The 25247-nt window shown below is 36.4% G+C and overlaps 1 protein-coding gene and 1 non-coding gene across 2 annotated transcripts in view; both read left to right on the plus strand.

Moving 5' to 3' along the window:
* ITGB8 (integrin subunit beta 8) overlaps positions 1-25247 on the plus strand; it is an 84835-nt gene that overhangs the window by 22575 nt on the left and 37013 nt on the right. Inside the window, exons 2-3 of the mRNA XM_030822207.1 lie at positions 9889-9974; positions 13263-13437. Coding sequence (XP_030678067.1) covers positions 9889-9974; positions 13263-13437 — 261 coding nt within the window. The remainder of the gene's footprint in view (positions 1-9888; positions 9975-13262; positions 13438-25247) is intronic.
* LOC115837418 lies at positions 23571-23641 on the plus strand. The gene has a single exon (XR_004032462.1). It is a non-coding gene; the product is annotated as a small nucleolar RNA SNORD56 (small nucleolar RNA).

Genomic DNA, 25247 nt, shown 5'->3' on the forward strand with positions numbered 1-25247 from the left:
GCGGCATTTAAAAAAAGACTATTTTAACTTAGTATCATTTCATTATATCTTCAAACTTCTTTAAAAATAAGCTAGTTCAGCTGAACTACACAATATCAGAAGACCAAGTGTAAGAAAACGGTAATCTGTTTTGTGGAAACATAAAGATGAATTCATCTAGTTATGTATCATTATGTAAACATAGTTACATTGACTTTGTGATAAATAGGTTTTGGAAATGAAGATTACTTAAGAATATATGCAGTCAAGACTTATAAAAACTCAGGAATTGTCAAATTAACCTCTACTTAGAATACTATTTACTAATTACACATTTATCGAGTGTATCCTAGTATATTGAGTGTATGTACGAGGCTCATATACTGGGTATATAAAGAAAATGTATTTAAGCACCTTTCCTCCCAGGAACTGAAAATCTAGTATTCTTACTTTTCCAAGGAAAAACAAACAAACAAACATGAAGAAATACATCTCTTTAGTATAGATGGTCTACTTCACATAAAGTAATTTTATGCTTAACATTTCTTTTAAAACATTTACGTTTATTCTGTTAGAGTCTCTTATTTATCTTTCAAAACTCAGATGAAAATTCATCAGTTAGGAATTGTGTTTATCTGCAAGTAAGAGGGTCTTTGGAAACAGGATTAAGTAAGATTTGAGTAAGATTTGCTTTCACATCAGACCCAGTTCTGAGAGTAAATGAGCAGATACAGGGACTCCTTGGTATTCTGAGAGGCCTGGGCTCCTTTTCTCCCATTGTGTTTAGCCTCGGCTTCTATGAGACAAGTTCCCTCAAGTCTGAATATGGCTGCTGCAGGTCTGGACATTACATCCATGTTCCAGGCAGAAAGACGCAGGATGGGCATAAGGGGAATAAAAAGGAAAACAAAAAAACTTTTTTGAAAACTTTCACAGAAGCCCCATTCAGAAACTTCTGCTTCCATTTAAATCATCATAATTAGTTATACAATCATCATCATTACAAGAGAAGGTGGGAATTGTGGCATTTCAGTTTCTCTCAATGCCACCTTCAACAAATTTAGGATTCTGTTAGTTAAGAACAGGCAGGCAAACAGCAATCTGTGCTACAATACTCTGATCATTTATCACCCTCTGGGGGGAGACTATTATATAGACATTGCTAGTGCCCCACCTATGCTCTTTTTATAGGGCTGGTGCACCCATCCCCAGCTGCTCTGCATTCTGGCTGTTTATGGCTCACAGTTGTCACTTTCTCAAAGGAATTGCCCTCCACCAAAAGGAGCCACATTGCTCAGAGATGCCTGGAACATCAGCCCGCTCCAACCCCACTCCTCCGCGTACCAGGCTGCCTGCAGCCAATGACTGTCTGATATGGGGTAGAAAGCAGGCCCCAGGCTTCCAGGTGGGACAACTTCGTGTTGTCGTTTGGGCTCAAAGCTATGGGAGGGGTCAGGTTGAGGCCACACTCCCATTGCCTCACTGCCCGTCCCAGTAAATCACTTGCTAACAATCTCTACTCCAGGGTCTTTCTCGGGAATTAAAACAATTGTTTTTTCTTGTAATGTTCTCATTCCTCCAACTTCCTCCTGAGCTACTATATAACAATTGAACATTATTGTAACACCTCCTTCTCTTCCACGTTCAGGCTGTCAAACCTAATCACTGGAACAGCAAACAGACAACGCAAGATAGAGAGGAATCTAAACTGGTTTTCACTAAACATAAATACTATTGTAGGTTTTTGTAAGTGAAAGTAGAGGCAAAATTATTTAGAGAAAATAGTTTGCCCCTTAAAGATACTTATTTCCATTTCCATGGTCTGAATGCTTGTTTGCTTCAAGTTTGAAACAAATTAAACACTATGGTGGAGGCAAAGGAGAGGAATGTGCCAGCCTAGGCTGGGCGATACTACAAGAGAGTAGTATTTCCTGAAAGCATAACTCAGGAGCCAACTACAAATATTTTGAATTTTATGAATTTTGTTCAATTAATTCTATATGAACACAGTTTAAATAAGCATTGGTGGTATTTAGTAGCTAAAGTTTTGCCACAGATGTGTTATCATTATTTGAATGACATCTGCTTCTTTGTCTATTTCAGCAAGTAGATCCTTGCTCTCCATTTTGAGGGATCATCTCAGGCACTAACTTCCCGGTAATATATCTTCTCTACCACTTCAGAACCTCCCTACTCAGATCCACCTTTTTCAGAGAGCTTTCTGTGTTTCCTCCTTTTCTCTCACGCCCATTTACTTAATCCCTGGTAACATTTAACTGACTTTTGTTTTGTTTCCTGTGCCTTATTTTCAAAGAAGTAGGCCTAAGCACCTACTCCTTCCCTTGATTTTTGTAGGGGCCTTTAGGAAACCTCACATCAAAACTTGGAATAACTAGCTCATGGCAAGTGATTAGAATGCCAATGTATTTATTTGTTTTAATTTTTATATTAAATAATAGCATATATTATATTTCTCTGTAAAAGAGAGATTCGGTAATCAAGTAATGTATTTTAAGGTATATTTACATGACTATGATATGTATGTCTAGAAGGAGGAAAACCCAGTTATACTCTAAACTTTACTCTTAAGCATGCTCAATTCGTCTGATTTTGACTGTTATCAAAGCAGAACATGTATTAATTACAACAGTGTTTACTTGTTTTATTTTTTTAAGGAAGTAGCTTTATACGGTTATCCAAATTTAATTTAATTTGTATAGTAAATGCAATTAGGAAAGGGATATTGCCTGGAAAAAAAAATGCATTTCTCACAAATCATTTTGTCTAGGAGTAACCGAAGAATCCAGAATAATTGATTCTAAATATCAGGTACTACACTCTTTATCAGTTGTAATTGTTCTTTTTGCCAGATAACCATGAACATCCTTTAAATGTTGTTGAAATTTTATTGACTTTACTACAGGAAAAAAACAGAAATGTCTCTAAAAACTTTTACTTGATCCAATCACTTGATTTATGGAAAGATCCCATTCTAAACACTGAAACTTCTACTGTCCTTTTTAGTTTTGGGGAGTTTGCTGGTCCATTTTTTCCCCCGTCACTTCTATCAACTAAATATTTTCAAAATAATATGAATGAATGGCATCATCAAAAACAAAGAATACCTAAGTGGGTATCATGAATATGTTTTTTCCTGACTTTTGTGTACTCTATCCTGTTGATGATGGATATTTATTATACTTTATGACAGATAGCTATAGAGGTCACTTCACATATATCATAAACATTTAATTCTGGGAAATAATTTAAAAATTGTTCAGCTTAAATCAATGTTCATGTTGCAAAATCTGAATAAAATGCAGATGTTCTAAGAGATTTTCAGTAAGCCAGTTTGTAGTCATGCCAAAATTGTATTTGTAACAGATTGGATGGATGTGTATATATTCAACTTTATGGGCTTTTAAGAATCATTTTTTAATTAAATAAATGCAGTACTTTTTACTTAATAGCCATTTTTATATATTAGCTGTATTTTTAAAACTTTATCTTTACCAAGGGACTTGCATTTTAAAGACAGCATGTTAGATTTACAACTTTGAGGACACATAACATCTTTCTTTGTTTTTTTCAACATAGAGCTTAATACACACATGAACATACACGTATGTATGTGTCTATATATATGTGTGTGTATGTGTATATAGATAAGATACCCATCATAGATAATATTAATTTTAATGACATTACAACAGTTTCTTTATCGAATGCCTACTATGCCCTGAGCATTCTGTTGGCATGCTTTACCTTACTTCATCCTCACATTAGCAATTTGATATGGTTATAGTTAGCCCTTTGTTACAGTGGAGGAGATGGAGACTTGGAGAGTTTAGGTAACTAGCTTAGTAAGTAGCTGTGCTATGGAACATTGGAAGTTTCTTCCCAGTAACTATTTAGCAACACTACCTCATCACACCTGTTGTCTACAGTTGTAAGACAATGAGAAAATATAAGACACACAGCACATGCTAACAGATCCAGAAATAGAATTACTTAGAATATACACACTTATTGACAATACACAATTAAATCTTTTTCTGATTTCTGTCAAGGCAGGTTTTGTTGTTGTTGTTGTTTTGTATTTTGTTTTGTTTGTTTGTTTTGAGACGGAGTCTTGCTCTGTTGCTCAGGCTGGAGTGCAATGGCATGATCTTGGCTCACTGCAACCTCTGCCTCCTGAGTTCAAGCAATTCTCCTGCCTCAGCCTCCCGAGTAGCTGGGACTACAGGTGTGTGCCACCACACTCAGCTAGTTTTTTGTATCTTTAGTAGAGACGGGGTTTCACTGTGCTACCCAGATGGCTCGATCTCCTGATCTCATGATCTGCCCACCTCAGCCTCTCAAAGTGCTAAGACTACAGGTGTGAGCCACTGCTCCCGGCCTACCTGGTTACTTTCTCTAGATGGAAGATAGCAATGTGACATAAAACTACCCCAGGGGCTCCAGAACTGCTGGTACAGTTATACTTCTGAAGAACTAGGCCCCAAACCAATTTTTCTCAGATTTCCAGATGATAAAAATATTAGCATCTTTTTTTTCATTTTTTTTTTTTTGTGAGTCACAATGGATGTCAATTTTCTAACCCTTTTTATTTCTATTTTCTTCCTGCTCTTTCCTGAAAATTTTCACACAGCTACAGCAAGGCAAAGAAAGTAGCTGGGACTACAGGCATGCGCCACCACACCTGGGTAATTTTTGTATTTTTAGTAGAGACAGGGTTTCACCATACTGGTCAGGCTGGTCTCAAACTCCTGAACTCAGGTGATCCACCCGCCTCAGCCTCCCAAAGTGCTGGGATTACAGGCATGAGCCACTGCGCCCAGCCAGCAGTATATTTTTTTAAACTTTTATTTTAGATACAGAGTGTACATGTGCAGGTTTTTTACCTGGTATATTGCATGATGCTGAAGTTTAGGGTACTAATGATCCCATCTCCCAGATACTAAGCATAGTACTTGACAGTTTTTCAACTCTTGCTCCCCTCCCTACTTTCACCCTCTGGTAGTTGTGTCTACTATGCCAATGTTTATGTCCACGTGTACCCAATGTTTAGCTCTCACTTATAAGTGGTAACATGTGTTGTTCGGTTTTCTGTTTCTGAGTTAATTTGGTTAGGATAATGGCCTCCAGCTACATCCATTGTGCTGCAAAGGACATGATTTTGCTCTTTTTTATGGCTGTGTTGTGTTCCATGTTGTATATGTACCACATTTTCTTTATCCAGCCCACCACTGAAGGGCACCTAGGTTGATTCCATGTCTTTGCTATCATGGATAGCACTAAGGCAGTACTTTTTTTTTTTAAATAACATGGGCTTTATGAGGCATTGAGAACTAAAACAAATGAGCACAAGAGGAGAATCTGAGGATCTGTGCTTTAGCACATTATAATACTTCTTCCATTGGCTTAAGAATTTCCATTGGGATCAATAAAAAATAATCCTTATTAAAATGCAGTGTTCGAATATAAAGAATAAGGTGCATATTGCAACATCACTAGGCAAATAGCTGAACAAGCAGCAACCGCAATCATAAAGTGGGAAAACCCACTCAGGCACAACCTCTAATGAGGTGTCAGCGCAGTGCTGAGGGCTGCTAGGGAACCATTGCTGGAAAGTAGTTTTCCTGTAATGTTGGATGGGAGGGCAAATGAACTAGGTAGACCCAGAAGCTGAAGACAAACTGTCCGTGTCTGTAAACAGCAGTCATGCATTGTTGTATATGCAGTGTAAAGATTTTTACTTTCACAGAAGGGTGTGTTTGTATGTGTGCTGTGGGAGGGGAGGGAAGGAGAGAGTGTGTGTGTGTGCGTGTGTGGGAGAGAGAGAAGAAATTCCTAGCACACACTGACTAATAGCATTCATAATACTTTGAACATTCAGTGAAAAGAATTCCTGTAATTGTTGATATTGGTATATTTGGTATTTTACTTACCTGCATATTTTTAAATTAGAAAGAAAATTCTTAAAATGCTGCATGCCAAAGTGTATCTGGCATGTCTTCTGTGAAGTATAACCATGACACTCTCCAGAAATAATGTTTGACACTCTTCCCATGCAGTTCAATTTATGACCTTCCTCTAGTCCTGCAGAAACATGTGGCCACCTCCTCCAGATCCATTTATGGGATCTTTTTTCCTGTAGCTATGTAGACCCTGAGAAATGTCAGCCCTGGAACCTGGGAAGTATTGACAGGACCAACATATCTCTCTCTCTGGGTCATCATCGTTAGGTGTCTGAAATTTGAGATTAGAGATGGGAACTAGAACTTTTTAAAGAAAAGAATCAGAATACAAAGAAAACAGATTTTCACTTGTGAATTTGTTTTTGCCGTGTGTACTATGGAAGTAGGAGCCTTATCTGAGCTTGAAACTGGGTTAACTTAGAACAGAGTCAGACAATTGTTAGAAACAAAGACTGGAGTCCTAGACTCCACAGCTTCCCTTCCATGAGACTACAGTCCTTTAATTTTTTTTTTTACTTGAGTAGCGTTAGGGGTACAAGTGGTTTTTGATTACGTAGATGAATGGTATGGTGATGAAGTCTGGGCTTTTATTGTTTCTATCAGCCAAATTGTGTACATTGTACACAATAGGTAATTTTTCATCCCTCAGCCCTCTCCCAAACCCTTCTTCTGAGTCTCCAATGTCCATTAAACCACTTTGTATGTCTTTGGGTACCTATAGCTTAGCTCTCACTTGTAAGTAACATGTACTGTTCAGTTTTTCATTCCTGGGCTACTTTGCTTAGGATAATGTCCTCCAATTCCATCCAAGTTGCTGCAAAAGACATTATTATTTTTTTATGGCTGAGTGGTATTCCATGGTGTATATATATACCAGATTTTCTTTGTGCACTCTTCCACTGATGGGCACTTAGATTGATTCCATATGTTTGCCATTGTGAATTGTACTGTGATAAACATGTGCACACAGGTGTCTTTTTGATATGATGACTTATTTTCCTTTGAGTAGATACCCAGTGGTAGGACTGCTGAATCAAATGGTAGATCTACTTTTGAAACTGCAGTCTTTTTTCTTTTTTTTTTTTTTTTTTTTTTTGGAGTTCTTTCAATTATACTATTGTATATAATCACTTGGAAAAAACGTTCCTTTTTTTTTCACAACCTTGCCAGCATCTGTTGTTTCTTGACTTTTTAATAATTGCCATTCTGACTGCCATAAGATGGTATCTCCTTGTGGTTTTGATTTGCATTTCTCTAATGATCGGTGATGTTGAGCTTTTTTTCGTATGTTTATTAGCCACATGAATGTCTTCTCTTGAGAAGTGTCTGTTCATGTTCTTTACCCACTTTTTGAGACTGCAGTCTTAACTACCAACACAAAAGTCTTACCTGTTGAGTGAAAGTCGTGGTCAAGTCTGAACTGAAATAGACTTAATTTCATGTTTCAGTTGAGTCAAGGCTACGAGTTGGCAAAAGTCAAATTAGGTCTGTGTCTTAGTTCATCTGTACTGCTAAAACAAAATATCTGTGACTGGGTAATTTATAAACAATAGAAATTTCCTTCTTACAGTTCTAGAAGCTGGGGAGTCCAGGATGAAGGAGCCAGCATCCAATGTCTTGTGAGGGACTTCTCGCTGTGTCCTTACTTGATGGAAGCGCAGAAGGACAAAGACAGCTAAAAGCTTTGGAGCCTTAATCCCGTTCAGAAGGGTGGGGCCCTCATGACCTAATCACCTCCTAAAGGCCCCAGCTCTTAATACTATTGCATTAGAGGCTAAGGTTCAACATATGAATTTGGGCGGACACATTCAGACCATAGCAGTTTGCAAATGTGGTTAATGCCTACACCTAAATTGGTTTTCTTTCTGGAAACAAAACTAAAAAGGTCACTCACTTTTCTGAACATTTTAGTACTAAGCAGATTTTACAGTTTGGCAGCCTACAACAGATGGAAAATTTTTAGGCTAAGGAGTTTTCATACTTTGGGTAGCCAAGCTGGTGGTAAAGGAAGCACAAAATATTAGAGTTAACTTTAGTTCTTTGAGTTCCAGGCCAGGTCTAGAAAGATTAGTGAAGTGACGAAGTTTTGGACAATGTATACACAAAGTTGATATAAAGTGAAGGACAAAGCATAGAAGGAGATACATAGAGGAGATAATAGAACATTAGAGGTATTAGGGAAAGATGTTTTCTGCTTACTCCATTGAGTGTCTGGGGAAATACAGGGAAGGGCGCTCCATACTACTCCAGTTAGCACTTCTAACTGTAAACACAGGAGTAAACACAGTTCCTCCCTCTCTACTCTTCTCCTACTACCTTCCCCTCTCATCCCCTTCCACCTCCAGGTCAGAACTGCTTTTATCTTGTATTTCCAGAATGTTGAGGAAAGTTGAGAGAGAAAGAAAAAAAGAGAAAACAGTTGGAATATGGCTAGCTAGAGATTCTGTGGTCTCTATTCCCTTTAAAATTACCATGTCCTTGTCCATGTGTGATTGGGCACATACACACATGTGCATGAGTGTGCACACACACACATACTTTTCTTTTATATGTAATACATTTTTTAAAGAGATAAACATGGATTAGAAGAAAGAAAATGAGATGGCAAAGAGAGATACTAAATGTGACTGCCTCTGGGGAGCAATCCTTAAATATGCCCTCTTCCTCCACCCCTACTCATCCCTTTCTGAAGCAGAGTGAGAGGCACCTTTTCCCTGTTCTTCTAACACTTTGGTGAAATCTCTCTGTGCATCTTCTACTATGTGATACTGTTTGCTTATATATGTCTCTCCTCATCTGGTCTGTGATCCACCTACATCCAGGATGTCCCTTTTGTTTACTTTGAGTGAGATGGACAGATCACACTGTGACTTCCAGTGTCCTTAGAACATCTCATGGTAAAGAATAGACTGTAGGAAGTATGCGTTTGTTCTACTAAAAACTCATGATAAAATGATGTATGACTCATTCTGTATCATAGTTTGTGTTTCAACCTATACTAATGAGCCTTATTTTAATTGTTTCAGCAGTTAGTGGATAGAGGGATAAAGGTAAATAATTTCTAGGCACAACTAGAAATATTATTATTATGTTATTAAAATATTAAAATGTTTTATTATTAATAAATATTATTTTTAATAATAAATAATAAATATTTATTTAATATTTAAATAATAAATAATAATAATAAATATTATTTATTTATTGTTATTAAAATATTACGGGCATGTGCAGGAATCTATGGAAATGTGGATTGGCCATGATCTTAGATCTTAAGTCCTCCAATCTAAGAAATTAAATTAACTAAACTCATTCAGTTTAACCACTTTAATTCTAAAATACTAAATTATGCCAGTATGTCTGGTTCTGGTATTCCTCAAGCCAAAATAATCAATATTAACACAATTAGAATTCCCAAGTTAATTACTTTATATGCCCATCAAGATTGTTTCTCAGTAAATTCATTCACTGTGATTTAATGTGAATTTATATGTTGAGATTTATGTCTATAAACAATAATTTTTGTAGGAAAAACTCTAGAATGCAAAGCACCTATTTGCTTCAGAGAATATGAAATACAGTGAAACTTCCTAAACTTACTAAATAATTTGGAAGGTCCTTGTCCTCTACTATTGCAGCAGAATTGAATCCAGACCCCCAAACCTGACCAAAATCAGATTTTTGTCACTCTTCTTTCTCCCAAATTCATAACTAAATCATAATTATCCAGGTATCTATTAATTACAATGAGCAGGTCAACTCTTTCCAATAAATTATATATCTTTGTTGTCAGATTTTTGTAATAAAAGGTCCTCGTTTCAGTTTTTCATTTGTTTCAATTGTTCATTTGTTTGTTTCATTTTAGTCTAGAATTATATATACTTTGTATTTTGAGAGTAAATTATAACTGTTTTCTCCTTCGTTGCAGAAGACAATAGATGTGCATCTTCAAATGCAGCATCCTGTGCCAGGTGCCTTGCGCTCGGTCCAGAATGTGGATGGTGTGTTCAAGAGGTGTGCCATTTTTTTTCTTTTTCTCATGGTTGACTTGAGCTATAGCATGACTTCATTTTCCTAATATTCTGTGCCTTGAAGGTGCATCAGGAAAAATAAAGACACTGCTGAACATAAGGAAAATTTTATTTGGTTTTATGCTTGGAAACAGCATATCTGGCTGAATATAAAATAAATCATAACCTTTTTATTAGGAAAATTACGGTAATTTTGAAATGAAGTGCAAACCATTTTATGTTTTCCATCTGTTCTATAGAGAGAATTGGCAACCACAGCTAGTAACTTTTAATAGTTTGGTAGGCTTTGGTGTGGAATTCTTGCTTCAGCTTGAGGCATTAGGTTATGTATCCTGTTCAAAATAAGTGTTTTTCTGTTCTACCAAGAGAAACAAATCCTAATAACAAAATTCTTAGTAAAACAATTACAATGAGTTCCTTCTTTCTTGGCTCTAGGGTTGTTTTATGTTTTCTTCTTTTGTCGGTAAACTGGAGTTAGAACTGCCTGTATCTAGTAAATTGCACTGAAGAAGTGATCTGCTAATTTGGGGTTTCTTCTTGTATTAGATTGCCTAAATAATTTTACATTTACTTATGTAGCTCCTGGGAATTGGAACAAACAAATAGGTCTTTAATAGCTTTTTGCTTGACATGGAGATAAGTCTCTAGCTTTTGTCTCCGCTGACTTAACAACTGTGCCTACTGTTATCCTTCCAACCTCCTTTATTACTTCTTGGAGAAAAAAGGAAGTTGAAAGGTAGCAACAGATGGTGGATATCACTTTCTTCTAGGAAGCAAGTCAGAATAGAGGCGGGGAGGGGTTCAAGAAACAGTAGGCATGTCTGAAAGTAAGTCTCCCTACTGATAGCCTAAAGGCTTCCCAGATGGACTCTGTGCTCCACCAGTGAGAAAACCAGATGTCATTCATGAACTAGAAAGTGGTTCATCAGAACCCGTGGAGCCAGGCATGTCATAGAGAGGACAACTCAAGAGTTTCTGGGTTCGATCCCATCACTGCTTGTGAGCCAAATGACCAAAAGAATTCACTTTATTCTAGCATCTCCCTTTCCTCATCTCTATAACCTCAAATTTGGTGTCTGCTTCCAGGTTTTTCTCTGTCAAGAATGTTTCATGGCTTGTTATTTCCTGACCCCAAACCAGTACTTCATTTTAGGTTTTTACTGCTTCACTAAGGAAAATCCTTAGAGCCCTGAAGTCTGTGCCAACTTGCTGTCAACTGCTGAATGCTTTAGTGAGGGTAGTTTGGAAGAGCCTTCAAAAGATAGTACAGAAGCCCAGTGTCAGCCACATGTAACATGTTAGCCATAGAACACCAGGTTTCAGAGGGACCCCTTCTCCCTCTCACACCTCTGACTGGAAGAAAATAATCCGGAGAGTCACAGCTCTGGGAATAGCTGTCAGTCCTGCCACAGAAGGAGGGATTTTGAGTATTCGGAGGAATCAGTTGTCTGATAGAAAGAGCTAAGTCAAGGAGAAAGGAGGTGGCTGCTGGAGGGGAGAAGGAAAATCTGTCACTGTTGGCGACATTCTTCAGACGGGATCTTAGGGAAAACAGTCAGAAACTCACTTGGGTGATCATGTCCCCAAATATTCTATATAGGCCAGTGCAGCCTACTTTATGTATTGAAGAGCAGGCTCTGAAGAAACACTGAGTTGGATTCAAATCCTACTTCCACCAGTTCCTAATGTTATAAACTTGCACATATTACCTAATCACTTTGAACCTCAGATTTCCATACCTCTAAAATGGAAATACAAATTGAACCCGCCTCACAGTCTTGTGAGGATGAAATGAAGCAATGTGGGAAGCATTGGGCACAGAGGCATGGCTTAAGAAATGGGATTTAGGACTATATATAGAACTTTGACAAGGTTCTGGAACAACTCATTCAGGGTTAGGAAACCAGGAGGATTGCCTGCATTAATAACATAACCTCAGAGGAAGCAGCCAGTTTTAGGACTCAGCCACTATCCATGCCATTAACAGAAGGAGCTGTCCACTCCCTGCAGGCTGACCTGACGTCATTGAGAGGAAGAATGTATTATTTAATTTTGGAAGATCCCTCACCATTTAGGTGCAGGTGTGACTGATGCCAATGATTCCTCAACCAGCAAGGCTGGAAGGAGAGGCAAGGGAGAGGCAGGCATTTTTTTTTTTTTTCTGCTCATGATTAGGATAGATAAATGGTAACAAAGTAAACCTGGCCTGAATAATTTTCAAGGCTAGTCAAAAGTAAAAGATCTCTAGAAAATTTAGACAGGATGTATCCAGTTTGCTTGCACTATTATGTAGCATGTTAATCTGCCATTCCATATACTTTGCTTTCTCTTTCCTTCTACGCTACATAATTGGAAAATAATTAGGATAGAAACGGCATCATCAATACTACCTAGTTTAATGCCCCATGTTCCTTTCTAACATCTATGAAAGACATGATATGTCTTGAAGAATTCCCTTCCTCTCCTACCTGTTGTGTCTGATGCAGGGTGTCATGCATAGTGAGAGTTCAGAGCGTAGGCTCCGAGCATAGTTATACTTTCACAGCATATATGATAGGAAAAGTTTCACTGTCAAAGGGAATATGATAGAATTCTCTCACTTCTGTGCAAACTGATATGTTTGGAAGTCAAAAAGACCCAGGCATGAGTAGGAAAAAAAAAACCTTTTCATATATATATATATCCCCAGAATACTATATTAAATTGATGAAAATAACAACCAATGAAAAGCCAAGCAGGTCAGGCGCAGTGGCTCACACTTGTAATTCTAGCACTCTGGGAGGCCAAGGCAGTCAGATCACCTAAGGTCAGGAGTTTGAGACCAGCCTGGCCAACATGGTAAAATCCCATCTCTACAAAAGATACAATAGTTAGCTGGGCGTGGTGGTGTGTGCCTGTAGTCCCAGCTACTCGGGAGGCTGAGACAAGAGAATTTTTAGAACCTGGGAGATGGAGGTTGCAGTGAGCCGAGATCATGCCACTGCACTCCAGCCTGGATCAGGAGGGAGACTCTGTCTCTGAAACAGAAAAAAAAAGCCAACCAGAGAAACTTCAGTCTGAGCTTTTCCTTCTCAAATAGGTTTTAGATGCAGAAAGTTGGAGTAGGATTTTTGCTTGTGTTTTTCTTGTAGAAAAAGTAAAAACATAAGGATTAGAAGAAATTAAAATGATATAAAATACCAAAAATGCAATATTTGCCATGTCATTTTCTTTGGATGTAATTGAGATGATATACACTAAAAACATCAGTGATTTTCTTTCTTTTAAACAGGATTTCATTTCAGGTGGATCAAGAAGTGAACGTTGTGATATTGTTTCCAATTTAATAAGCAAAGGCTGCTCAGTTGATTCAATAGAATACCCATCTGTGCATGTTATAATACCCACTGAAAATGAAATTAATACCCAGGTGACACCAGGAGAAGTGTCTATCCAGCTGCGTCCAGGTTTGGTCATTTTCAAATAAATCTATAATGATTCTTAATTTGAAATTGCAATTTACTTTAATTTGCTCATTTTTAATATTATGTGGCAGGCAGTATTGTTCCTGTAGAAACCACAGTGGACTCAGAATCAAGAAATTAGAATTCTAGTCTTCATAGTGCCTGCAGCCAGCTGTGTGTCTTCAGACACTGCAAACCTGACCACACTATATTCTAATTATGTGTTCTGTTCACATAATCTGATCAGGTTGTGATGTAATTGTGTTTTTCTACTCTACTGCCAGCCCTAGGAGCAAGGGGACATGTTTATTCCACTCTCTTTTTCCAATGCCTAGCAGAGCACTGGCATGTAGTAAGTACTCCGTAAGTATTTGTTAGCTTGACTGATCCTTTTTGGAAGGGATCTTCCAAAATTAAATCAATCAAGCAATCAATATTTTTTGTGATTTAATCACAACCAACTTATGATTAAAAGTTTATTACAAAGTTCTTAGAGCCTTTGAGGCTCTAAGAACTTTGTAATAAACTTTTAATCACAAGGCTGCAATTCATGATTATCATAATTACGTTGGGCAGTTTTGTGATGGCCCCTGAGATTAATATATACCTTTTCTCCTATACCTCTTTTGTACTTCCCCTTCCTTCACAGTGTATTTCACAGTTTGGCCTATGTTGTAGGCCACTGGACATTATTCACTCTCACTTTCCTTCAGTGCTACAGAATCCTGGTGTAAAAACTACATATAGTAAGATAAATCAAGGTACACAGATGCGCACCACTCAATTAGATGCATGTAGTTTAACTCAGTTCACAATTGTATCCAATCCTTCATCATTTCATTGTGGGTGGTCCTGTCCTGTCATTAATTTTTAAATAACCATTTTTGACACATTCCCTTCCCCATTCCAGAACTGTGCTATTTCTTCCAGACTCTGATTATCAGAAAAACAAAATCCATTACTTCCTTGGCCCTGGGCATACTCCCAGTTTCCAATTAAAACTGTGCTGTTTCCCATATTAAATAATGACACAGCCCAGTATGGACACTGTGAGCAACAGTTGGAAAGGAATATATGAAAATGAAAGTAATTAGATTGGTAAGATTATAGCTCTTCCCACCTTCCATTGCAAAAAAATTATTTAGTGTCGTAAATAAATTCTTTTTTAGAAAGAGAGAGGGTGAAACAAAAATTATATGCTCTTGTTCACCTAATTCCAATTGAATACATCCACTAAACTCTGTCCTTAGATATTTCTATAATTACATATGCCTCTCTCTTGCCTGTGTTTTCTTTTGCCTTTTTCTTAGTACTAGAAAGTTTGAACATTTTCCCTAAGCTGTTAACCATCTTTATCTGTCTTTTTTGTGTAATTTGTGTCTCCATACAAATATGCCTATTTTTCTAATTGAATGCCAATTTTCAGCAGCTTATATATAAAGCTTAACCTATATCATTTGCCTCTAATAAACATGACTACATTCTTAAAAATATCTTACTCTTTTTTAAATTCTTGAAATTTGAAAATTATAAGCTGCATTTTATTTATTTATTTTTGTTATGCTCCTTTGTGCACACTGAATATGAGCTGTATTTTAACGTTATAGTTGCCCAACCATCTTTAATGATTTTTTTTTTTGTTTTCCTGTTATCCTAATAGGTTTGTAATCCCAGTTTTTCTCACCTATATGAGCCTGAGATTACTTCTAACATCCCCCATTTCTTATGCATTTCCATATCCCTAGCAAAACTATAATCTAGGGCCTTTCCCGTTGTTAATCTACCTGATTCTTCAGGATCTTAATCCAGGCCATCGCCCCTTTCAGCACACATGTAATTCAATTGTATTTCAGCTTTCTGACTCAAATGAGTCTGGAAATACTTCCTAGTTCACACCTGAATTTAAGAGTAAGTTGTTAATATCATCTTTCCTGCAAATCTTTCAGAATTCTCAATTCCTGCCTCTTCACTCTTCATTTTCCTTCAACAGGATTTTCAAAACAGCAGAATTGAAAAACCCACATTAATATTTGCACATGAAGTAAATAGGAATTACATAATAGAACAGAAAAATAATAAACAGTCTCTTAGTCTGTTTGGCTGCTATAACAAAGTACATTGATTGGGCGGCATACACAACAGAAATTTATTTTCTCATGGTTCTAGGGGATGGAAAGTCCAAGATCAAGGTGCTAGTGGATATGGTTCCTGGTGAGAGGTCTCATTCTGGCTTGCTGTGTCCACACAGGGCAGAGAGAAAGTGATAAAGAGAGAGAACACATGCACAAGAGTGAGAGAGTGAAAGCTCTCCAGTACCTCTTCTTAGAAGTGCACTAATCCCATCATGTAGGCTCCATCCTCATGACCTCGTCTAAACCTAGTCATATCTCTCAGAGACCCCCTATTCAAATACTGTCACATTGGAGGTTAGGGCTCCAACATATGAATTTTTTGGAACACAATTCAATCGATAGCATTTGATACATAAATAATATTTTCAAAAGTCCATGGAATATTTTTAGAAATGAATTACACTTTAGGCAGGAAAACACAATTCTAAAAATAAAACTGTTCTTACATGCTAATATCTATAAGCATGGTGTAATAAAATTTTAAGTCAATACAAAATAATAAATAAATATTAAATAACAGCAAGTTTCAGAGAAGCCTCTCCTAAATAATTCTATCTCCAAGAATAAATTGAAACTCCAGTCCTATAAGCCAATAATAGCAGTAACAACACTTCAAAATATATGGGTTATTATTGATGTTGTTACAAAAATTCACAAATTTAAGTGCTTTTATTATTAAAGAAAAATGAATCCAGATGAACTAAGCATCCAAAGATATAAGAGGAAGATAAACAAAAAAATTCATAAGAAAAACAGAGAAAACAGTTCCTACATTTAAAAACAAAGCAAAATTAATGAAATGCAAAATAGGAAAAAAAGAATAAAATGGATGTATGAATCCAGAGAACCAGAGAGCTGGTTCTCTGTAAAGCCTAATAAAATAGATAAATTGTTGGCAAATCTAATTAAGAAAAGAGGGCAAAAAATCAAATAACCTAATTATGTAAACCATAATTATAGAAAAAATTCAGAAAGAAGCCTTTAAGAAATATTAAGCACAAAAATCTATAATAAACTGTTTAAGTCTTGAGATAATTTTCTAGGAAAATATGTCTAAAATTGACTCAAGATAGAGAACCCTAAGAAACCTAATATACAAGAAGTTTAAAAAGTTATAAATGTTTATAATTATAAAAATTATAAATACCTCCCTTAATAAGAAATACTCCCTAAAAACATTAGGTCTAAATGCTTTCATGAGCAGAAATGTTTCATGTTCATTCAAATATTGAAGGAATACATTATCTCTGTGGTATGTAAACTCTTACACCACTTTATTTATTTACTTATTTATTATTATTATTATTTTGAGACGGAGTCTCCCTCTGTCACCCAGGCTGGAGTTACAGTGGCGCAATCTCAGCTCGCTGCAACCTCTGCCTCCCGGGTTCAAGTGATTCTCCTGCCTCAGCCCCCTGAATAGCTGAGATTACAGGAGCCTGCCACCATGCCCAGCAAATTTTTTTTGTATTTTTAGTAGAGACAGGGTTTCACCATGTTGGCCAGACTGGTCTCGAACTCCTCAACACAGGTGATCCACCTGCCTCGGCTTCCCAAAGTGCTGGGATTTCAGGAGTGAGCCATCGAGCCCGGCCTAAACTCTTACATCACTTTAGAGGATGCCTAGAAGCTACTTAATTATTACAAGGTTAGCATAACCCTATTATTAAATTCTTAACAAAATTTTAGCAAATCAAATTAACTGTATGTGAAAAGAAGAACAATATCACCAAACAAATAGGCTTAAGCTAGAAAACCAAAGAGTTGATTTTTGGAATTGATGTATTTTTATGATGTTAGTTTCCCAAGAAGAGATAAAACATATTGTTATCTCAATAGATAATAAAAAATAATTCAATAAAGCTAAGTGCCCATTTCTGGCAAAACCAAAATCGAAGAATACTCCCTTAGGATATGTTAAAATCCTTCTCGAAAGTATACATAAATATGATTACATTTTAAAAAATGAAATAAGAGTTATAAACATTTTGAAAAGATAAAGCAAAATTATCATGCTATGGAAAATCCAAGCAAATCAAGTAAAACTAACTATTGAATTTTTTTAAATTTTACTCTGGCAGGTTGTTTTTTAAAATATTCAAAAATCAGTGAATTTCCCTTGTAATATTAAATATAATGAAGAAAAATGATCAATTGTGTGATTATCTCATAAAAGCAACCTAGAATGTAAACTGTTTAGGAATAAACTTTTAAAAAAGTATAAGATCCATTGTGCTACCTAATAGAAAATATGAATAAATGGAGAAGAATTTTATGCTCCTGAATATAATATCATAACAATGACAGTTCTCTATATAGTCTATAAGTATAACAAAGTCCAAGTGAATCAATAAATGTAAGACAATCAATCCCAATCAAATTTGAATGCAGTTTTTTAAAACACATCTTCACTGAAACTTATTAGGCATGTATCTTTGTATATAACCGCATATTTATTTAGCATGCATTCCTGGCAGTAGATCTGCTAGGTCAAATGTATGACAATGTATTGACTTTTTAATGTAGATTGTTACATTATTCACACAAAAAATTCGATGTTCGGTTTAGCCTTTCATTAGTCAACCATGCCTGCTTTCATTCTTTTTAATGTCTGCTATTTGTTTAGTCCATTAGCTGTTTTCTTTTGCCTTTTTCCTAGAACTAGAAAGTCTGAACATTTTTCCTAAGCTATTAATCATCTTCATCTCTCTTTTTTTGTGTGTGATTTGTGTCTCCATACAAATATGCCTATTTTTCTAATTGAATGCTAATTTTCAGAGGTTTATTATATATTATTTGCCTCTAATAAATATAACTATGTTCTTTAAAATGTCTTGCTCTTTTTTAAATACATAAGTTTGAAAATTATGTTGCATTTTTTCTACTGATATGTTACAAATAATTTATACACTTCAATGAGTTTAGCTTGTTCTTTTTTATAGATATAATGATGATTTGGTCCTTCTGAGACTATAAATGAACAGTTCAAAAGTTGGAAAATTGTTTCAGTGCTGTAGACAAGCAATGATAGTGGTAATGACACAGGAGAAAACTAGGTAAACTTGAGAGAGAATGGAAAGGTGGAATCCACAGGAGTTGGTGATTGATAGGCCATGTGGGACTCCCAGGATCTGGCAAGCAACTTAGTGTGGTAGGGAAATCTGTATGAATGAAGTGGTGTTGATTTAAACTGGGACGTCTTGAGTTGAGAGAGAGAGACTTAGCTATATGAGGCTGACGCTCAGGGGAGAGATAGGGCTTGGAGATAGAAGAGAAACAGGAGACGTCAACAGGAGATGGTAAGTGAACGCAGTGGGGAAGAGATCATGGGGAGTAGGAGAGTGAAAAAAAGAGAAATAATTTTATGTCAGTCATTGTGGAGCTTGATTTTATTAAATTTCCCATGACTATTTGAATTTCTATGTGCAAATTAGCATAATTGTCTAACGTGTGTAAGTCATCTTTCCAACATAGTTGTGAGCTCCATGAGGCAGAACTAGTTTATAATCCCCATATATAGCAAATATTTATTAAATTAAACTGAAAATAAGTTCTTAAAAAATGAATTTGACATCAAAGACATATCCGTCTTAGGGCATAATATATAAAGCTAAATTTTGGCAACCCAGATATATAGAAACATACTCTATGATGTGAGAGTCCTTTTCACCATGAGATGAATCAGAGTCAAGGGCTTGATATAATGCATACCTAAGTGGCAAATGCATTGAGCTCTTAATATTAATTTTGATTTATCACTTTATTCTTCTCTGATAAAAATTTATGACTTCCAATGTAGCATCTGTTAAGAATTTTTCAGGAATATATTTATTACGTTATATACTGACTAGGTTTCTTAAAAAATGTTAGTAGGACTATATTTTAATGGAACGTTTTAAATGACATTAAAAAATGACATTTACTTTTCACTTCTTAAAATATACTTTTTCTTATTTTCACCTATGAATCTTACAGAAAATGATAACAGAAATAGACTATTCATCCTAGTTGATGTTCTCTAAGGAAACTGGATATTAACTCTTTAGGAAAATAGGACAGAGAAGGGAATTCTCTAATTCTAATTCAGGAATAATACAATGTATATGATAAGGATTGGTTTAACCTATATTCCACTAACTTAAGAAAGTGTTTCAAACTTGGTTCATTTTAATAATGTGCAAAAAGAATTTTCTAATTTAGTGTAGATTTAGTAAGATTTTCCAGATATGCCTTACCTCTTTCTTAATTTCAAAATTTAGAAAACAAAACAGAACTTGCACATTTTCTCTCCACCCCTTGGCACACATTCCTCACTTTATTTCCCACAGAAATTAGGAAATGTACTTCTGTACCTTGCCATTATAAACTGGTCCTATTTGGGGGCCCTTCTCCTTCCCCTGCTGAAGTATAATGAATAGAAATTGGCTTATCATTCTTCCACTTACAGCTTTCCACATTTTCTCTTGGTTTTAAAATTTCATCTTATGCAGAACATTTTTTTACTTATCTTCTCCTAGTGTGCAGTCATGTTTGTTGTGCCCAGTACATCAGAGATGCTCACACCATTCTTTGAGTAGTTTAAAAACTCATTTTAACCACTTTTTATTCTTCGTATTCAAACCAATCACTGGCAATAGCTCTAAGTAGGTCATCAACTCTCCTCCAAGTCTTCTTTCTAATTCTGTCACAGACTCACTTCTTCCCTTTAAAATTAATGGATGGAAATGAGTGTCTGAGTTCTCAGAATCTCAAAAGGCATGAGGATAAAGCTTTCCTGGAGATAATATAAGTGGTGGCAGGAAGATTTGGGAGCCAGATGATACTCTTTTCCTCTTAGAGAAACTCTGTGGAAGCTCTGCCTACACTGTGGGAAATAAATTCTAGATACAGGCTTCTTTCTGTGGTAAATATGTGGGCCCTTTGAAATGTACCAAAATGTGCTTCAAATATAGTTTAGTTACAAAACATTTATGGGGGACTATGTATGTGCCAGCTACGGAGGCTTCAGAGATGAAGAAACAGTTCTTACCCTAGTGCTGCTTAGAATCTAGTAGTAGTAAGTAATAATTACTAACATACGCATTTACTATATAGGCAATACTAGGGTAAATATTTCACATAGATTACCTTATTTAGTAGCTCTTAGCTGCTAAAAAAAAAAAAAAAAGAAAAAGATGTCCAGTCTAGAGTCTCATAATTATATGGTAAACACTAAAATGGTGGTATGATCCAGTTGCCATGGAAACACAGGGGCGGGGCCCTCAGCTCAGTTTAGGAAGGAGCAGATTACTGATTGGTGTCTTTCACTGGTAATTACATGAAGAAGAAGAGGTTGGGCCACCACAGGCAGAGGAAGGACCACAAGCAGGGCATAGGAGTATGCATTTGTAGGGTGTATATGGGGAATTAAAGCAGATTTGTTTTGCTAGAGCTAAAGATGTAGACAAGAGTAAGTATTATGTAGGAACTTCGATCTGACGTGTTTAGCCATTGGGCATTGGCCATCTGGTGGAGAGCTGTTGACAAAAAATAAGTAATTTTGAATTTTAAAAGGATAGACTCGGTGGTATAGATAATGATGGCAGGAAAATGAGATGACAGAGGTGGACAAATGAAGAGATTATGGAAATAATCCAGGCAAAAAGACATGAAGGGCAAGGATGGATAGAAAAATATCCCAGTATTCTGACATGCTAGAGGAGTTCAAATGAAATGTTTAACTTGATGAATAATAGGTAACAAAAGTGAGTGAAAACTAAACTACTAGATTCTTAACTCTTAAACCCTTTACTGGGTCAAAAGTAATGAGTTTGAACATAGTGTCGAAATTAACCTGATTCTACCTTGTGTTAGAAATTCTACATTCATAAAGGAAAGAAAAAAGAAGGAAATGTTATGGTCGGTCCCAAATTATAGTCAATTATAACTATTTTCCTCAAAGTTGGCCTTACCTATGTTTAGTGGTAAGAATTGATTGTTTAATATAGGAAAAAAGACCTAAAATTGCTGAGATAATGTGATTTGAATTCCAAAAAAATAAAAGGAAAATTAGATAGGTCGGCATTCAGAAGAATTGAATGATATTTTAAAGACATTCACATAAACACACACCCAAATAGATTCTTCACATCTACTTGTATTCCAAAAACAGAAAACTATTGAAAAGAATGAAGTATGGCAACAAAGTACATGAACAAAAAAACAAATGAAGCATCACCAGAATTCTGTTTTCTGTTGTAGAAACTTACTTAGGTTACTTTCTGAGACTGGCAAAGAAAGATACCAGAAATTTAAAGTAATCATTACCCTTTATCTTCAACACCCAAACCCCCTAAAATGACAAGAACAGCTATAATTAACTTAATGTGAAATTAAAAAGGGAACACTGACATATTGTCTATTCATATTCAATACAAATATTAACCCATGGTGCCTTACAACTAAAAATATCTGGAGAGCACATGCCAGGTTAAGTTTAATCTTTATATAACAAATTCAGTTACATCTAACTGTTTAATAATACCTGATAGTTGGAATAGCCCAGATAGTGGTAAAGTATTAATAGAAATGTATTCAACATGGCTTGTGCAAAATTAATAAAATTCTTTAGGTAAAATGGCTTTGAAAATCATATATTATGCTTGAGGAGGGGTGAATGTGGGAGGGGGTTATTGTCATGGGGCTTGTCCTACTTGGGAGGAAGGAGGAAAAGTGAGGAGCAATCATTTCCCTTCCCTTCCTTCCCCTCCTTAACATTTCCAGGCTCTTTGTTTAAAACCAATGGATATTGCCATTAAGCACGTGATGAAACTGAGGGTGCTGTCCCTGTCAGGACAGGGATCCATGGTCTATCAGGACATTTCTGCTGTCCTTTTCATATAGCCATGTCCCCATGCCAACTAGAGTTCCTTTGGTAGTAACTCTGAAACCGCTGATGGGAAGTGGAGATTTTCCTGGAAACCCTGAAATGGGTCATAGCATTTCATTAATTAAATCATTTCCAGGGTCACTCTAAGCCCATGTTTTGTACCCTATTCCATTTCTCCTCCAAAATTATGCCCAGGCATCTTGTCCAAAATAGTTTATAAGTGGCTCTATGATGAGATCACGTACAAAGGTTAAGTGGGGGTGTTAACTAGGGACACAATATCCACAGTGCCACAAAAAGGTATTTCTATGTCCTCTTACTGTGGAATACTGATGCCTAGGACACCTGCCCCCGAGAGTTTTCTCCTTTATTTATAATTATACAATCCAAAGCCAACTTGAGAGCATATTATGAGGAACATCTCAAACTAATGGGCATGACATGGTAATCCAAGCTTGACCACTTTGGTTTCCTCCTTATCAAGCAGAGCACGATTTGGGGTCAGCCTAGCTAGGACTATTTACCTTGAATTGACTACTTAAAGCTAGACCCTCACAGCAAGCTCAAGGGTCTTGCAGTGTAAAAGTATCGATTATTATTCTTGCCAGCAATTACTAAAAGGCCTGTGTATGGAAATACTCTCTTTTCCTCTTTATTAGAAACTTCTCTACCAAGGCCTCAGCTGACGCCGGTATACGTGCTAAGGCCAGAATTTATAGAATCCAAAATCAAGCCACAGCAGCCCACACTCTCACACCCCAACCATTTGGCAGTGCTTTCTCACAGCCTTCTTTGTGGAGGCCAGTGAGACTGGAATTTGCTTGCTAGGCTATGAGCAGCTGGTTTCTGCTGAGGGCCCTTGTGTGGCTAGCATTTGGTTGGAGGGCCCTGAATAGCTTACCTCCAAGGACTGTGCCTTTGCTGATGCTGTACAGGCTCTGGTTGTTTGCTGAGGTCACCAACCTATACCTTTGCTGGGTCCCTGGCACAATATGCTGACCATCTATTACATTTAGCAATACCTCTGAAAACAGCCATTTATCTTTAGACAGAGCCACCATAAACTGCAACGATTCACCAACATAAAAATACCATGATACCATGTGGCCAGTTTACAAAAACAATCTTTTTTAAATCTACAAAGATGGCAATACTTTTCATCAACAGCAGTTCACCTAGAGAGAGTCGACACATTTTGTCTGAGTGAAAAACAAAAACAAAAAAACAGTGATCCACACATCAAGGTTCAAGTCCATGAACATGAACCGCTCTCCCAGTAGTGTTGAATTTCTACTTCTCATCGATCTGGCCCAGTGTACCAGTGTCTAACATTCCCCTGAATTTAATTTCTCCACTCAAATTGCAGAACACTGCCACAGGAACAGTTCTTTCTGTCAACAGAAGCCCAAAAGCAGAGCAGAATATAGGATATGCTCTCTGGAGGCAGCCTACCTTCTGAAGGCAAGGGATGAGAGAATGGACTGGGCTGGGCCATGTGTGCCCTATTTCTCCTTTCAAATATGGGCCAAAACCTAGGAGCATTACACTAAAGGGGTTGCCTGCACAGAAAAAGCAAATTAGGAATGAGTAGTCCCTTTCTCCATAATTATTATTATATACCAGCAAAACCTTATTATTTTGAATAAAGTAGGTAATTTGGCTGAAAAACATCTGATTTGTGAAATAATTGAAAAGAAAATATTGCTATTTTATACTAACACCAAAAATATAATTTGATAAATTAGAAGGTTCTTCAAATAGGTAAATTATGTATACAAATGAATGTTTATTTTAAAAATGTTTTCCATTCAGAATATTCTTATGGAAAAATAATGACTTACAAAGCATTTGCTTAATAGTTTAAAAAAGTAAAATTTACAAATTATAAATTGCTTACATTTAAATAGATGCCTTTTCACCATATACTTGAAATTAAAAATAGAGGTACCAACTCTATAGAGGGTTAGGGGGGACAACCCAAGTCCTTGTATCAAATAGTAATATGACAGAGAACTAAATAAAATTGTAGTTCCCTGCGGAGACTACCAACATTTGTCCTTGTGGCAGCCCGCCTCCTCATCCAGTTGTTTTGCTGAAGGTGGGTGCCTCGCTCATGGGACCCCTCCTTAGCATGTGTTCATTGAACACCTACTGTGTGTTGGACAAATGCTGACCCCTACCCTCCCCAGGTCCTCCATGTGGCACTACAGGGCACCATTCTTTAGCCCTCTGTCTCATTCCTTCACTTGGCTAACTGAAGAATCTTACCAACTAACTAGTGACGAGGTACTAATTATTTTGAATAGCTTGTTGTACTACACAGTACCAGAGTTTTCTCATCTCCTGTGTAAATACACTTTAACCCAAAGGAATAAATTTATGCCTTTATCCAACAGGAGATCATCTTTTTTTTAAAGATACCTTCCCAGTTTTCCTCAAGTCATTCCACAAGTACAGCCCCCGCACTGTCTTGAGATCGAATGCCGCTTGCTGGTTTGCACTGTGTTTTTCTAGCTACTAAGGCAATGGAGGTTCATATAATGATACAATACCCTGTTACATTTATATGGAGCTGGCCCATTTTTTATTATCCCTATTCAGCCTATAGAATTGAGGGAAATGAACTGTAGGATTTGGAGACCAATAAATTGGTATGGTTTTCAAATTGCCTTATAATTATACTAGAATAATAATTGTACTATAATTATTATAATTATACTAGCGTATTCCAAAATTTATGTGCAAATTTGTGATGATTGTGCTAGGTGCTAGAATGTGACTAATTTATTAAGAGCTTATCCTGAAAAGTTGAA

The sequence above is a fragment of the Nomascus leucogenys genome, chromosome 11 (assembly GCF_006542625.1).
Source record: "Nomascus leucogenys isolate Asia chromosome 11, Asia_NLE_v1, whole genome shotgun sequence".
Taxonomy (NCBI): Eukaryota; Metazoa; Chordata; class Mammalia; order Primates; family Hylobatidae; genus Nomascus; species Nomascus leucogenys.